This window comes from Leptonychotes weddellii, chromosome 7 (genome assembly GCF_054177405.1).
Source record: "Leptonychotes weddellii isolate Sample4059 chromosome 7, ASM5417740v2, whole genome shotgun sequence".
NCBI classification, from domain to species: Eukaryota; Metazoa; Chordata; class Mammalia; order Carnivora; family Phocidae; genus Leptonychotes; species Leptonychotes weddellii.
In genome coordinates this window covers 56,956,566-56,973,476 of record NC_138375.1, presented here as the reverse complement: position 1 = coordinate 56,973,476, position 16,911 = coordinate 56,956,566, and the positions used below count along the sequence as shown (strand labels likewise).

The 16,911-nt window shown below is 51.3% G+C and overlaps 1 protein-coding gene across 1 annotated transcript; it reads left to right on the top strand.

Moving 5' to 3' along the window:
* Positions 1-408: 408 nt before the first annotated feature.
* On the top strand, positions 409-13,877 carry STC2 (stanniocalcin 2). Its single transcript, XM_006737942.3, has 4 exons — positions 409-559; positions 2,661-2,803; positions 5,288-5,499; positions 10,378-13,877. The coding sequence occupies exons 1-4, from the start codon at positions 409-411 to the stop codon at positions 10,778-10,780; spliced, it is 909 nt and encodes a 302-aa protein (XP_006738005.1). The 3' UTR covers positions 10,781-13,877.
* The last annotated feature ends 3,034 nt before the right edge of the window (positions 13,878-16,911 follow it).

Below are 16,911 nucleotides of genomic sequence, written 5' to 3'. Positions count from 1 at the left end.
TCGGGCGCTCCCAGCCGAGCTCCGCTTCCTCCTGTAGTAGTTGGGCGCAGGCCCCGCCTCCCAACCGTGTTGTCAAACGGGCCGGGGTCTCGGATTGGTCCAGCCGCTGGGACAACACCTGCTCGACTCCTTCATTCAAGTGACACCAGAGCTTCCAGGGATATTTGAGGCACCATCCCTGCCATTGCCGGGCACTCGCGGCGCTGCTAACGGCCTGGTCACATGCTCTCCAGAGAGCTACGGGAGGGCGCTGGGTAACCTCTATCCGAGCTGCGGCCGCGAGGAGGAGGGAAAAGGCGAGCAAGGAGGAAGAGTGGGAGGAGGAGGGGAAGCGGCCAAGGAGGAGGAAGAGGAGGAGGGGAGCACAAAGAATCCAGGTCTCCGGGCGGGAGGTTTACACCAAGAACCATGTGTGCCGAGCGGCTGGGCCAGTTCGTGACCCTGGCTTTGGTATTGGCCACCTTCGACCCGGCGCGGGGAACCGACGCCACCAACCCGCCGGAGGGTCCCCAAGACAGGGGCTCCCAACAGAAAGGCCGCCTGTCCCTGCAGAACACAGGTAAGTGCGAGCGCCCCCGCGGCGGGGAGCTACCGGGAGACAACACCGTGCACCCACGCAGCGCGCCGCGGGCGCTTTGCCCGGAACTGAGAGCCCACCTAGGGGCCGCGCAAACTCTTGGGGTGGCGCAGGACGTGCGAAGGAAAGCGCGAGGCGAGGCGAGAGCGGTCCGCGCCAGGCTCCGCGCGCCGGGATTCCGCACGTGCTGGCAGGGTGATGAAATGGCTGGAGCAGGACTTGTTGCTGTCCTCCCCGGGGTCGAGGGTAAAAGAGGCAGCGCCTGACACGGCCAGTGCCGGCCCCGGAGTCCCCGGTCCGGTACAAAGCTCCCCGCTCCATCCCGGCCGGCCCGCGGGAGGCAAGGAGGGTCCCCGGAGCCGGCCTGCGCCCTGTGCCCGGAGAACTTCTCTTCCCAGCCGGCCGGCCGCGACAGGACCACTTTGCCCCTCCTCAAAAGATGCCCGACATCCAAGAACTTTGTAGGCGAGACCGATCGCATTGGGAACTTCCCCCTCCGGGGCATTGCTTTCCGGGGAGGGGCCGGGGGAGGTGGCGCAAAGCGTACCTCTGAGGTGCTGCCGCCTTCTCCCTCTCCAGGGCAGGTCAGCAGGCGCAGAAATGGTGACAAGACCCGAACCACGCGCGGCTGCTGCTCCACCGGCTCTCCGCTCACCGGCAGGCTGCCGAGCAGAGCCAGGCGTGCAGGGCACGGGGCTGGCCGTTTTCCCAGCTCCTGGGAGAGAAAGACAATCTGCCTGGAGCTCCTTCGCTCGGCGCCCCCCCTCCCCGCCGCCGCCGCCGCCGCCTTTATTTGGGGGCCTGAAACCCAGCGGCGGCGTGCGTGCGCTCACCGCACGAGCAGGAATGCACGAGTGCCCATTAGGGACGCCCGGAGCGAGTGAATCGCCGCCCTGCGCGCTCCTGCCCGGCGCACCGGGGCCGCGCGTGGGATCATCCGGGAGTCTCCCACCTCCACGCGCGAGCGCCCGCACCCCCAGCCCGCGCGGGGCTCACCCTAGTACCCGCGCCCACCCTCCCCCCTCTCCAGTGCTTTCCCTGAGAATTGAACGTGATTCTCGGGAGTTGGTGACCTCAACAAATACACTCCCCTCATTCTCTCGGTAGATTTAATCTGAATGCGGATTATCTACTCGGACCCCGCCCTTCTTCCAAAATATACTTTTCTGATGTAATTTTGTGGTTGGCTTAAATCAGTGAATTGGGTGGGGTGGGGGGAGGGACGGAAGAGAGTCTCCTGCACGGGGCAGCCTGACAGTTAACTCCCCCAGTCTATCCTTTTGGAGAGATGAATTAGGGCCACATTCTGCGAAGGAGGGCAGCAAACTCGGGGGTCGCGGGAATTTCTAGGGGATTAAGTGATATCTCACACCGGATTTCTGTTTAAAAGGACCCTCTAAGTGCAACGATTGCGTTTCTGCAGGCTAGCCCCCATCTGACTCGATTCCTGAGCCTGCTCGCAACCGCAGCTCTCCTAGCCTGGTATTTTTAATGCTGATGGTTTGGAGGCGCTGCCTTAATAGGAATTTTGTTTTGATTTTTAGGTGTTCAATCATAAAGCTGAATTGAAACTGCCTTTTGGACGCTCGCATTTGGGGGTCAGGAAGGAAATGGCTGTGATTTAGTAGCAGCGGCTTTGAGTTCCAAGTAGAGAAGGGTATTTCATTGATGAAGTACAGAAGGGAGAGAGAGCAAGCTAATCATTTAAAATCTTACTTGTGTCTGTGGGTTTAGAAAGCTGAAATTGTTTCTGCTTTCAAACTAAGTATTTCCACAAAGACTTGAAAAAGATGGGAAGGATGAAGAGTGGAGTGCTCAGACCTAACTTCTGATTGTGATTTTTGTAACATAGGTTTGGCTATTTTTTTACAGATACAGCATTTACAAATACTGACATTTTCATAAGTAGATTAAATGATGACATTTTCTTGCCCTAGCTTTTTAGATCCTCAAATAGTCATTTCTAACTTTATCTTCTTCAGTTTTCTCTTAGTCATTACTAACTTTTATTTCAGCCGGCCCCTCTGCATTCCCCAGCATGGCTGAGAATTTTGTATATATTTGTATGTAATTCTCATTTTAGCGGAAATCCAACACTGTTTGGTCAACGCAGGCGATGTGGGGTGTGGTGTGTTTGAATGTTTCGAGAACAACTCTTGTGAGATTCGAGGCTTACATGGGATTTGCATGACTTTTCTGCACAACGCTGGAAAATTTGATGCCCAGGTAAAAACCACATAGAGCACAAAATGTTCTAGGTTGGCGTTGCATGACTGAAATGTTCATTGGAAGGACTTGTGAACAGGTTTCCTTAGCTGATCTTTATGGTGTATTTTAGCATTTGCAAGAGATTCTTGGTGCACAGCAGGATGCCAGTCTCTCCCCACTCCACTCATGGGGTTCTGCTTTCCAGCACTGTCATGTGGTGAAATCCTTCTCCACTCTTAAGCTGTGTCTACACAGGCAGAGTGGGATGGAGTGCAAGTTGAACAATCATCTAAGGATTCTTAGCAGAGAACGCAAAAGGCATAACAAATAATAAACATCTTGTAAAGGGACACACTATGTCTGGCCACCCAGAACTCAGTCTGCAAGGCCCATCACATTAGAGACAGTAGGTTTATGGGAGGAGGACAGGGACTCCAATTACACATTCCAAGACCTGTTTTCACCTATTAGGGAAGAATAAATGAGACACAAACTTCATAGAAACTCATCATCTCCAATGCGTATGTGAGCAGGCAACACGGATAATTCAGGGCCTCCAGAATAACCGACTTATTCCTCCTAAGTAGCAGACCGTCCTCTCCCAACCCAAAAATGCTGAATGAGTCCTGCTCTACAGAGTCCTCTAACAACGCCTGACCCACTCCAGCTATCCCAGAGTCGGCAGGGTGAAAAAAGCCTAGCTGTTGCTTGGGGCAGGGCACAAACCCAACAAGCCACCCTATGGTTCCAGTGCTGACAATCCAAATACATTTCAGGTGGCAAGTGGCATCAGGCTCACCTTCTTCATGTTCTCCCCAGCTCATATATGCACTACAAAGCCCCTGTTGTTCTATCTCATCAACTTCCTCTCCCATGTCATTGAAGAGTGGGGGCAACGTTTGGAGAAGGCCAACAGTTATGGTGTGACTTATGAATGCCACCCGTCACCATCTACTGCCATCCTATAGAGAGCCTGACAAAGCAATGCTTGGGAACCAGAAAGGGACGCAACAGGGCTGGCAACCTGCGCTGCAGAGGATGTGGGGTGGCAGGGGAGGGGCAACAGAAACCAGGGAAGGAAAGAGTAGAACGTTTGAACTCCTCAGGCTCCCCTAATAAAGCATCCCTTCTGGATTAATTGGAATTAGGAAACATAATAGGAAATCCGGAGGAAAGATGTGTATTTAAGGGCGATCCCACAGGATGTCAGGGAAGAATACCAAAACAGATTGCTGCAGCCCTCGAATAAATTAATCTTCCTTTTTCTCTCAACCAACAGGAGTATGTTCTCAAGTGAGAAGCATCCCTTTCAAGCTGGTTCCCAGCATGTGACTACTTCATAAATGGCACACCCTACCCTCCATCCTCTTTGGCTCCCACTGGAAAGTCAGAGCAAAAAGGGCCATGGGGAGGGGTTTTTTCAGCAACCAGACACTATCTGTAGACATTTCAGTTGCTTCTAAAGGAAGAACTGAATTAAATGTGCTGGCTGGCTTCCCACTTCCAACCTAAACCCGTTTTCTGTCTCCACTCAGTTACTTCCAGGCCTGTCTAAAAACAGAGGGGTGACCTCTCCAATGACAGCTTGTTTCTATAGTAATGGGGGAATGGGGATCCCTAGGTAGGTATCCCACAATGCCTCTCTGCCCTGAGAGGTTGATAAGGGAACTCACGCCCGGGCCTGCCTCCACACCCCCAACAGCTGTCTCCTTTCTAGGATAAGAACAATCTAATGGGCTTGCCAGAAAAGAGAACTGTGGGCCAGATGTATGCCTGGCTGCCTTAGCCACTCAGAGGCAGGGGGTGTGGGGGAGGGGCTGTCAGTTGGGCAGTTCAGACTCCAGATGCTGCCAGGCAGTGTGCCAGGCGGGCCTTTTAGAGGCAATAATCCTAACAGTTTAAAGGAGTCGGATCGTTTTCAAAAAGGAAAAGAATGCTCCTCCTTGAAGGATAGGAGGAGACATAAGTATATGGGTTGGGGGCGGTGGGAGGCCCTGAGGCACAGATAGCACCCAATCTTGATGCCACTCATGGGGTCAGAGGAAAAAGCAGTGGTGTGAGACTTGGATCAGCAGGCACCTTCTACTTGGGAAACGCTCTTGCTGGGAGTTCAGGATTTACGTATGGCCACATTCCCCTTGTGTTCCAGAAAAGTTGCCACCAAACAGCCAACCCTGGGCTGCCTGGAGGTCAGAGGGCCACGGAAGCCCCAGAACAAGGGAAACTAGTAGAGCAGCTGGGGAGGAAGGAGGCAGATTTGTTAGTCTCCCGAAGAAACATCCTTTTTGGCCAAATGCCGGAGTTATCGTGTCACTCTGGACATACCTCCTGACGGAGCATCAGCCTGCCGCCTGCATGGACGGCAGTCTGAGGCAGGACCTTGGGGTTCAGTTTTCAAACAAAAGTCCTGTGTAAGGCCATGAAGTGTGAATGTCTGAGCGTCCGACCAGGACTTGTCTGTTTTGCCCCCCTCTCTCTTTTCTCTGTCCCCTCTGTTCTCAGGGCAAATCATTCATCAAAGATGCCTTGAAGTGTAAGGCCCACGCTCTGCGGCTCAGATTCGGCTGCATAAGCCGGAAGTGCCCTGCCATTAAGGAAATGGTGTTCCAGTTACAACGGGAATGCTACCTCAAACACGACCTGTGTTCTGCCGCCCAGGAGAACACCCGGGTAATGGCGGAGATGATTCACTTCAAGGACTTGCTGCTGCACGAGTGAGTGCCACCCCACAGGGGCCCTGGGAAGGAGGGGCCCACTCCTCAGGCTGGTGCTGGAGGAGTTTGAGGGGCTTGTTTTCAGAGGCCGAACTCCCGTCAAATGGGAAGGGTTGCTCTCTACCTCAGCAAGCTGCACTGACTCCCCTGGGAGGCCCTTTCCTGCTGGCCTTCAGGAAAACTGAAAGAAATGTCCACCATTGGTTTCAAAAGCATAAGCAACAGAAACAAAATATTGCATAAGCGTGAAATGTGTAGGATTCAGAAATACGCTTTACCTTCCCCTCAGCCCAGATCCCAACAGTTCTGAGTATTGCAAGTGGCCATGCAGGTGCCCCAATAGACAGCTGAGAGCTAAGCACGGTGGCTGAGCGTTTACCGAGTGCGACGCCTTGTGCTCAGTGCTTTACGGGAATCTGTCACCCGGTCCTCACAGCGGCCCTGCGAGCAAGGTACCATTCTCATCTCCATTTCACAGATCAGAAAACTGAGATTCACTGAAGTAAAGGTCCTACAGACAATGAGAGACAAAGCCAGGCCCGGGAGCCCACTTTTTGCCAAAGTGGGTAAATATGAACTTGCTTATTCAAAGGCTTACAATTCAGTAGTAGACCCCAGACATCTTATTCCTTAAAAAAAAAAAAAAAAAAATCCCATCTGTGGGATCCTAAACTGTGCAAAGTGATAAAGCGTGTTTTACACAGTTGCTCCTAACATGAAGCATGGGCAGTAGGTCCCAACGGTTCCTTCCTCAGAGGCTGAGGGCAGAAGGCCGGCCACTAGCTAAGCGGACCAATACAAGTCACTGCCAGCTTGATGGCACCATTGGTCTTTACACAGCGACTCACTGGGCCCAGTCAGTCCAGTTTCATGAAATCTTGCTCCTTAGTGGGTGCCATGGCCTTCCCCCAGCTATGCCACTAAGTAGGCTACTCCCCACCCCACACTGCCCAGATCACAGAGGACAACAACCAGCACCCGTCACTTTCCACCGGGTTATGAGGGTCTAGGTATCTTGCAACAGCCCCAGTGCAGTGTGAGAATTTGAAGATTCACCGTGAATCTCTGCAGGCGGCTCTTGCCAAGAGCAAAGTAATGTCTTCTCCTTAGTCACACTGATGCCCCAAAAAATAGTTATCACTCTTTCAAATACTTGTAAAGAAACAGAGCAACAAGAGTTTCAACAACAATAACAATAATGATAATAGCTATTATTTTGTGAGTGGGCCAGGCCTTGGGCCAGGGACTTTACCTGGACGATCTGATTTATCCCAACAGGGCTGCAAGGTAGAGATCACTAACCCCACCTAACAGAGCAGAAAAGGGCAGCTAAGAGGTTCAAGATCTGGCTCTGAAGTTTGATCCCTACTATGCCGCTTGGGAACTGGCAATAGATATGACTGAAGCTGCTTATCAGGAATAGACATGAAACCTCCCTGCTCCTGATCTGCTCTCGCCCTACTAGACCTGCTAAAGGCTCACTGGCCCCCAGATGTAGCAGGGGTTCTTCCCTTTTCTCAATTACACCCCCATTACACAAGGAGAGTGCTATAAAGGTCCCTTCCTTCAAGCTGCCCCTAGAAGACACAAATGCCCCATGGCTGGGACATTCCTGAAGCTCCTTTGTCCTTGGTCCGCTGTCATCCACTATAGATAGTTTGTTGGCCTTAAGAATGGGTGATGGGCATGAGTTCATAAGTCAGTAAGACATTCCTGGAGTGCAAGAAGACTTTGTCTTTTTCAAGATTGGAGAAAAGTCTTCTTTGGGAAAACCGAAGGTTTTGAAGGGTTTTTTGCTCCCCCTGGAATTTAAGAAGGGGTAAAGCACTGTGGCTTTTCTGGTACCTCCTCCATGGAAACATGGCCCATGGGGCCATGAGATTTTTACTTCCTGAGGGCTCCTCGCATCATTTAGAATGAACACCTAGCCCTCTGCCCCAGCCCACTCTGGGAATGCACATGACTCACCCCTGGGCCTCTTTTAAGAACATTCACTGTGCCTGCACACAAGTCCTCTTTCCTCTCACTAAGCCAGCAACTCCAGGCAGCGGGTCTCACCAAACCCCAACTTCCCCCAGAACCCCACCCCCTTCCTTCTGAAGCCATGACTGTGTAGTGCATCAACTGGAACTTCGAGCTGAGTTGATGGTGTTGTTAACCATCTTCACTGATTCTGGCACAAAGGATCCTATCAGTCCCCAGATATCAAGAAGACCATTTAAGAATGTGTGGCATTGGTCACAGATAAGAAAATGAGAACTGAATTTGCTTTTCCCTTTATAGAAGAGGAAATCACAGTCAATCCAGAATCCACATCAGTCCCATTCCTTACCCCAATCCCTAGGCACCGCAAAACACTCATGTCTGGTTAGAGTGGTTCCATCCAAGCTCTCCACTTCCCTCTGTTCCTCTCACCCCTTCCCACCCCACTTTCTCCATATCAACTGCCTTGGCTACACACACCCTGTCACTGGGTGCTGGCAGCCTCCAGGCACGTCCCCCTCCAAGTATTTTTAAAAATCCTTTAGCCTTGCTGACACCCAGTTGAGAAAGCTGGGCTTTGTCATTAGACACGGGCTGAGCTTGCAGCCTGAGACGGCACCATGCCAGCTCAAAACACGGCTTAGATTAACACACACCCCTCCCCATGGCTCACAGCTTTCTCCTCGGGAGAGAGCGCCAAAGGCAGGAGAGAGTGTGGGCTAGTCCAGCCTTCTCGGATCCGCCTTGGGGTTCCGAGAGCTCATCTGGCAGGCAGACTGCCCTGGCAAAGGAGGCCAGGAAGCAGTCCGTGCTTTCCCAAGAGAGCCCTCCCCTTACTCTGCGGAAAGAAACTCAAAGAAGAGCATCAGGCTAGTCCCAAAAAGACAGATTCTCAGCCCCCGCAATTTGCTCATGTCGTCCCAGAGGGGGGCAGGTACAAATCAGGCGCTAAAATCCTGATGCTGCCATAGCAGATAAACTCCGTGACCTTGAGCTCCCTGAGGCAGTCAGTTGCTAGTTGTCAAAAGATAGAAGGAAACAAATATGCGTGCAGCATTTCTTCTGTGCTGCCCCACGGCCCCCTCTCACAGCCCGAGAAGAGGAGTGTTATCACTGTCCTTGTCACTGGTAGGGGCCTGCCTTAGAGAGTTTAAGTACCCTGTCCATCAGCCATGCACAGACTCTCTGACTCCAAAGGCATCAAGTAGGCCTTAAAAGGCAGCTTGATCTCTATCAGCCAGAACATTCCTCTTCTCTGCTCTCAGCCCAGCTCTAGGCCTTCCCAGCCCAGAAGCTTCCAAAGACTACTTTCCCCTCTCCTCCGCCCTCCCCCCACCACCAGCCATCTCCATTTTTACATCTATGACATGAGGACAGTTCAACTACAACTTGAGGACTAATTCATAAAAATGGCAGTGAACTACTTCTCAAGTCCTAAAACACAATCTGCTCTCTGCCTAGCAACAACTGCCAACTTGCAAAGAAAAGATTAAGTGGGCTAACAGGCGGCCACCCAGGTGGTCCAGGCTCACAGAGGAAAAAAAAGTCTTGTTCCTTATAAATGATCTCACGTTCCAGAGTGATTTCCCTGCCCAAGGTGATGTCCCAGAGCTGCAATGCTCATGGTCAGATATATCCAGAAAATTTGCTAGCCAAGGACTGCTAAAGAATGCTGGTAAGCCACATGAAACATTCTATACCCTCCTGGGGGATTTTAGAAGGTCAGTGAGATGTAAGAAGGGCTCAGTGAGTGGGCCATGAGAGCCCATTACAGGGGACGCCTCTTACCAGATGGGCCCATAAAGAGCAGGCCCGCTGTTCCCACCCGAGGCACACACCTCCCACCCCCAGGTCGGCATGAGGTGGTCATCCTTCCTCCATCACTTTTCCCAAAGAACAACCCAGGGCATCTGGGGGACCTGAGCAAGAACCAAGTGTGTTTAGATTGCTGGCACTCATCCCAACACCTAGGCCCCTTGCGGCCAGCCCTCACCTCCAGTTCTAGGCAAGCCCAGACTGGAAGAATAGAGCTGCTTAGATGGCCACTCCCCCTCTTCAATCTTTAGTACCAGGAAAGGGGAGAGCCCCATGGGAAGTGACCTCACAGGGTGGTGGTCTGCCTCCCACCTTTATCCACCTGTTCCAGACTCCTCGAGTGCAGAGGGAAGTGCATCCAGTACCCTCCAAAAACACCCTTCTTCACCATGAGCCTAAACCAGGGGCAAACACAGACATGGGGAAATGGTTTCTTGGGAGCCTCCCTTAGAGAAGACTTACCTGAGAGAGTGGCACCAAGTGCAAAGCCAGTCAGCCCCACTGATGCCGCATGGCAAGAGGCGCTGTGAGAACCATCGCCCCAAATCTTTGACAGCCCCTCCTCTCCTGCCAAAGAGATTCCTCAGTTTGGTATTTCTGATCCTTCACCATTTGCCTTTTATTCCACTGGCCCCCACGACACTTGACCACTCCTCCTACTGAAACCCTCCTAGCTGGCATACCCGAAACATGCCCAGGGCTCTCCTACACTCCTTTCCAACACTCACACGGCCGCCGTACCTGGCATTCTCATCCACCTTCCCCAGAGGCTCTTCCTTTAATCGTACGCACCTGCAAATTGTCACTGGCCCCTTTCCTGGTGGTAGGCTCGATCACCAGCCTCTCTCCAATGCCCGGCATGGAGCCTCGGAGGTAATGGCCATCTAGTAAATAGTGGCTGAGGCCAGCGCTCCTTAGGATATGGATAAAGGCTTGAAGTAATTCTTGAAAGCTCTTTCCCAAAACTAAACCGAAGCCAGGCCTCGGCTGTATGTCTCTTGCCGGGTATCCTCACTGCCCTCTGTCTCTGGCCCATTCGGGACTGGTTCCATTCTCTCTCTCTCTGCTCTCCATTTCTAGACCATACGTGGACCTGGTGAACCTGCTGCTGACCTGCGGGGAGGAGGTGAAGGAGGCCATCACCCATAGCGTCCAGGCGCAGTGTGAGCAGAACTGGGGAAGTCTGTGCTCCATCTTGAGCTTCTGCACCTCAACCATCCAGAGGCCCCCCACGGTGCCCCCTGAGCGCCAGCTCCAGGCAGACAGAGCCAAGCTCTCCAGGACCCATCACGGGGAGGCAGGTCACCACCTCTCAGAGCCCAGTAGTCGGGAGACGGGCCGAGGTGCCAAGGGCGAGCGAGGTAGCAAAAGCCACCCAAACGCCCATGCCCGGGGCCAAGTAGCTGGCCACGGGGGCCAGGGAACTTCTGGAAGCAGCGAGTGGGAGGAGGAACAGTCTGAGTATTCCGATATCCGCAGGTGAAAGAAAGGCCTGGCCAGGAAATCTTTCCTCCATGCCGTCCATTTTCTTCTCTATGGACATTCCAAAACATTTGCCATTAAAGAGGGGGGATGTCACACGCAGGATTTGGTGGGGATTGCGGACTTGATGAAGGTGTGTGCTAGCGGGCAGAACAGGTGAGGCAGAGGTGGCCTAGGCCGCAGCGAGGTCTCGGCTGTGCCTGGGGGGGTTCCACACTTGCACATCCCGAAGTGAGCGCCACGCGGCCTCCTTGCAACTTTGTCTTCTTTCCATCCGTGGAGCCACTGGGCGGCGGCCTGCGGTTTGCTCTGCTGTGGGGGAGGTGGGCCGGGGAAGGGCGGGGGTCGGCAGGCCCGCGGGACTGGACCGGGCACTCGGTGCTGTCTTGGCGGAGGGCGGGCTGGATCCGGGTGCAGGAGGGAATGTGAAAACCATGCTGGGAGTCAGAAGGGTGGAGAGGAGACGGGGGCTGTGTGGGCGCTTGGTGCCAAACAGAAGTTCAGTTTCTTGCATGGGACCTTGAGGTTTGGAGCTGCTGGGGACGGGGAGGGCAAGGGTTCTAAGTGTAATTTCTGAGCCATTGTTCTGTCTGGGGGACCATGTCCGAGGGAGTGGTCCCTGTGTGTTTGTATATTAACCACTGCTTCGAATCTCTATTTCACTTTTTTATTTATCCAGTTACATCTACATACCTGTCGTCTAAATAAATGGCTTTCAAACAAAGCAACTGGGTCATTAAAACCAGCTCAAAGGAAAAAGAAATACAGCCCATCTTTTGGGGCTGATTTTTTTTCTCTTTTGAGTGCTCTTTTAAAAGGAATCAAAGAGCAATGAAGCCGTGCGTCTGCCTGCCCGGTGTGGGCTCGCAGCCACTCAGGGCAAACCACACCCCTGGAGGAAAATGCACGCATGAGGAGTACATTTGACAGATTTTTCCTTAGCATTTTGTTACCCCCACCTTGAGCCTCAGCCAAGATCGATAAAGCTGCATACCTGATGCAATGAGGTCAAGTCGGAAACGGGGCTTCTTGGTGTATGGGATGGAAAGGCGGAGAAGAGAGCGAAGATGGCTGTGATTTCCAGCAGGGAAGGCTGACCTTTTACATAAATGGAGGAGACCGCCAGGAAGCACTGAGGGACAGGATTTTCCAGATCCGGATTGGGAATGTAGCAACGAAGAAAGGAGTCCGAGTGGACAAAAGAAAGGCAGAGAGGAGGGACAGAACTAAAAATCCAAGGCAAGGAGGGAGAGGACTGTAACAAAGGGTCAGCGGTGGGGTTCTTGTGGTTGGTCAGAATGTTCCACAGATAGGCCTTTTCTTTCTTGCCTGCTGGGTTGTCACATTAAAGCTTCTCCTCCCTTGCAGCCAGTACTCAAACAGGAGGCCAGTATTACAAGGAGTACACAGGTGTTCTGGGCCAGTTCCTTCTAGAGCAGTGGTCAGCAAACTTTTTCTGTAAAGGTCCAGGTAGTAAATTACACTATTTTCCATTGGGTGGGTCATGTGGGTTCTGTCACAAGTACTCAACTGTGCCGCTGCGGCAGGAAAGCAGGAATATATAGACATGGGTCACCAACAGGCCTGGCTCCACGCCAGTAAAACTGCATTTAATAGGTGCCCCCCTGGATCTGGCTCTTGGGCCTGAGTTTTCTGACCCCCATTCTAGTGAGCTGGAAAAAAGTAAGCATCTTCCATTTGTATCAGCTTATAGCTCTCCCTCAAAACAACCTGAGGCCAGAGATAAAGAAGCTAAATTTATCTACTCTAAAATAATTTGTCCCAGGGAATGCCCTTACCCAAAATCCAGCTAGTATTTATATACCCCAAACCCAATCTCATCAGTGCCAGGACATGGTGCTGGAAGGTCAGCTCCCCAATCTTTCGTAATCCACGTTAGAAAGAAACCATTTGGGGGGGGGGGGGCGGAAGGGGACAAAATGCTGGGAGAAACACCTAGAAAGAGCTAGAGCTGCAGAAAGCAGAAGAGATGGTGCACTTAATCCAGCTCTGCCCTCAGGGGGAGAAGGACCGGTGTGTCAGGCTCTGCCATGGGAACCAAACGTAAACCATGGCTGTCTCATGCCATGGGCCACTGCAGCATGTTACTGTTTTACTTACATCACTCAAAAGCTGAAGCAATAACATTCTCCCGCGTTGCTGGGTCAGCTGTTCATTTGTTCGCCGGTTCCTGGGCTGGATGTGTGAAAGGCATCACTTTTATATTTTCCTCAGTGTAAATGTTTTATGTGTTCGCCTACTGATGTCCCATTTGTTGCTTCTATTGTAAATATTTGTCATTTGTATTTATTATCTCAGTGTTTTCCCCCAAGGCATAAAATTGCTTACCTTGTTCATTTGAACCCCTTCACTGATCTCTGTTGTATATTTTTCATACCACTAGTGTGTTGCTTCTCAAAAGTCAGGTAGATCGCATTTCATTCTGGTTCTTAATGTTTTGAAGCATACAATAGTATTTATTGCAAAGGTTCTTTGGCTCAAAACGGAGTAAAGTCCAAATTCCTGTAAGAGTTGACAGAGGCAATCTAAAATGTAAGCAAAGTAGTCATTAAAAATAGACTCAACTTGGGCTTCATACTTCATACAAATTTACTCATGAGCCTTCCTTTAAGGAAGGATGTGGATTTCCAAATAAAGATACGATGTTTATTTTGAGCTTTGCATTTTAACAAGATGATCTGAACACCTCTCCTTTGTATCAATAAATAGCCCTGTTATTCTGAAAGGACAGGACCAACCTAGTACAGCAAAATGCTGACACCTGAAACCAAATAAATAGCAAACACCAGCTCAGAGCTGTGGTCATACTTAGACAAACACACACACACACACACACACACAAAGAGAGAGAAATTTAAACTTGAACCAAGTAAAAGGCTTTGCTAGAACAACATGGAAAAACAATGCTACCAGAGCCCATTTCCTAAGGAAGAACAACCTCATCTGATCTCAGAATTGGCACCACGTGAGCTTGTTAAGTCATAATGTCTGTTTCTGTTATGGATTTAGGCAGCAGGTCCTGAACATTGTCACATGGCATTATTTTTCTCCATTCATTAATAAAGATTTTAAATACATGGCTTGCCCTTGAGTAGCGTTATTGTCTGAGAGCGCTTCGGACAGCCAGGGCACGGGGGGAATGGCTGTGTGCAAGTGAGTTTTGAGTCCGTTTAAAATGCTGGATGCTGGGCGCCTGGGTGGCTCAGATGGTTAAGCATCTGCCTTTGGCTCAGGTCATGATCCCAGGGTCCTGGGATCGAGTCCCGCATCGGGCTTCCCGCTCCTTGGGAGCCTGCTTCTCCCTCTGTTTCTCTCTGTCTCTCATGAATAAATAAATAAAATCTTTAAAAAAAAAAAATTCTGGATGCTCAGTTTACAGGAAGGGAAACCAGGTGAAGATGACCATCCTGGTTTCTCCTCCATTAGAGGCACTCTGTCCAAAACACTGCCTGAGTCACCAAGACAAAGAGCAAAGTGAACTCCATGCAGCCTGCCTGGAGGCGCCAGCCCCCCCCCATTAGGGCCGTCCTCCCAGCTCCCTCTGGTCTCACCTGTGAGTCTCCCCCTGTGGCCTGGCCCCCCCTTCTTTCAGACTGAGCTTGTGGCAGATGCCAGCAGCATGACAGCTCAGTGGCCTGGCACCAGCAAGGAAGCTCGCTGCCTCCTCCCCAGGTCCTCCTCACCACAGCAAAACAGAGCTGGAGTCCCTGGTTTCCCATGGTGTGCCCACCGAGTGCCAGGCACCCTGCTACGCATTTCACATACATCCTCTCACCCTGACTACATCCTACAATTAGTGGGTATAGTCCCCATTTTACAGGCAAAGAAACTGAGATAGGGAAAGGTAAAGCAGCTGGCCCCAAACCAAACCATGCGGCTAGCGAACAGTGCACCCAAACCCAGATCTGTGACTCTAAGCCCACCTGCTTTCCCCCACTTCATCCTTAGAATCTCCACGTTTGATTTATTCTTAATTTAAACCAATCAGTATTATTCCTATTTTACACGAGGCTTAGAGAAAGAATAATTATACTCTTATATTTATAGCACCTCCAAGGAGCTCTGCTTTAGAACAGAAAGGAAAATTGTTGCCCTCACCTTTCCTCTCTGCAAAGGCTCAAATTTTGGTTCCGATAAAGGAGAGTAGGAGAATCACGGAGTCTCATCACGTTCCTGTGCACGCAGGTAATTTTTTTAAAGATTCTCAGGTGTGGTTGAGGGAAGCTTTGGGGAGAAGCCGGCTTTTGTGAATAGGCAGCCGGAGCTCTCTCTGCGAAGCCCACCCAGTCGCCAGCTCTGAGAAGCCAGGGTCCCCTGAAGCCATCACCACCGTCATCCCCCTCCTCATGACACCTGCAGTTCCTTGTGAATATCATGTGCCCCCGCCGTGTGCTTTACAGGCATTATTTCTGAACCCCATTTTGCACATGGAGAAATTGAGGCTCCAAGGCATCTTAATACGCCTTAATATGCACCTCAATATGCCTGGAGCTCGCCCAAGGCCAGTGAGCTCTAGAGGTGCCACGCCAACCCACCCCAGAGCTCACCCTGCTCAGTCTTACTCGCAGTGTCTTCCCCCCACCCCCCGGGTGTGAAAAGGTAGGTGAAATACACCACATTCAAACACGGCAGCTGGCTCCCCCCAACCCTTGGGCCGGCTCCAATCCATCAGTGCAGGAATTATTAGACTGTGGGAGGAAGAAGGCAGAGGGGCTTCCAAGTATGCTGGTATTTAAGCAAATTTCCAAAGGAAGAGGGAGCTGCGTGCCCCAAAATCGGGAGACAGAAATCTGAATTTGTTCTAAAGTCAACAAAAGAGAAAGCCCCCTGCTGAGGAGGGGACAAGCCTTGGCCAGAGAACAGGTTTCATGTGAAATTATTTTTTGTGGGCGGAGAAGAGAAGAAAAGAGCAACAGAAGCCTTGGGCTAGGAGTCATGCGTTGCTGCTTGCATAAGCAGATCAGCTTTTCTCACTCCCCAAAAAGAACACACACACAAAAAGTCACTCCCCGAAGAGAACGGAAAAAAAAAAAACCACAAAGCCAACCTAAGCTTATGCATGCAATGGGCCCCACCAGGATGAACCCTGACGCTTGCTCAACAGAATCCAAGCCCCATGGCTCCTGAGGGCGTGCATCCCCCTGGCCGCCATGGACCATCAGGTCGGCCGGGCAAACTAAAACTGGGAGGGACAAGAAAAGCACCCCCGAGGAATGCTCAGAGGCAGGGCAACCATTCACAAGGTGCAGAGGAAAAGCAGCTGGTTCTATTTTTCCTTAGACAGCTCCCAGGATTTTTTATGGTTCTTCAAGTTAAGGAGAGTGCCCACGTACATGAGAAGTGGCCTGCTAATGAGGATGGGGACCGTCCACTTGCTGGCCCTCCTGAGTCAGCGAAGGACTGAGGGTGCTAAAGACGGCTTTGCACAGGATAGATGATCAGGCCCTAGAATTCTGCCCCAGTGGTTTATTGCTATGTTGACAAGCTACCTCCGAAACTGAGTAAATTAAAACCATCACTTGCTTTTGCTCACCATTTTGTAGGTCAGAAATTTAGAAAGCATTCAGTTAGGTGGTTGGTTTCTTATCCGCACGGCATCTGCTGGGGCAACCAGGGCTGGAGGGTCCCCTCCCCTGGTGGCCCCTTCAGAATGGTGACTCAGTGGCTCCTGGCCTCCCTCTCTTGTCTTTCCATGTGGCACCTCATCCCCCAAGACTTCTCAAAGCATGGCTGCCTCAGGGTGACGAACACTGATGGGCTTCCCTAAGAGAACTTAGAGAATGTTGCAGCCCATTCTTCAACCCCAAACTAGGATTTTGATTTCATCCTTGGTATCGTAACAACCCCGAGATCTGAATGCCATGAGAGAAGAGATCATGTCACTTGTACGAAGTTTCATGGTTGCCCAGCAGCCAGCCATTACACAGAGTGCACGAATGAATGAATGAATATCTAAAAGGGTGCCAAGTTGTCACATCAGATAAATTTCAACTCACTTCCAAAGTAAATATGACCCTCTGCCCTTACAAGGGGCATTCACATGTCATAGAATCGGTGAGTGCGTATCAAAATTGAAAATCCCTGAGAAGCCTGCAATTTGGGAATCAGGAG

Excerpts from the sequence above, each read along its gene's own strand:
- STC2 (XM_006737942.3), top strand. The coding sequence starts at position 409 with ATGTGTGCCGAGCGGCTGGGCCAGTTCGTGACCCTGGCTTTGGTATTG. Across the intron at positions 560-2,660 it reads CCTGTCCCTGCAGAACACAG|CGGAAATCCAACACTGTTTG; the intron begins GTAAGTGCGAGC and ends TTCTCATTTTAG. Across the intron at positions 2,804-5,287 it reads CTGGAAAATTTGATGCCCAG|GGCAAATCATTCATCAAAGA; the intron begins GTAAAAACCACA and ends CTCTGTTCTCAG.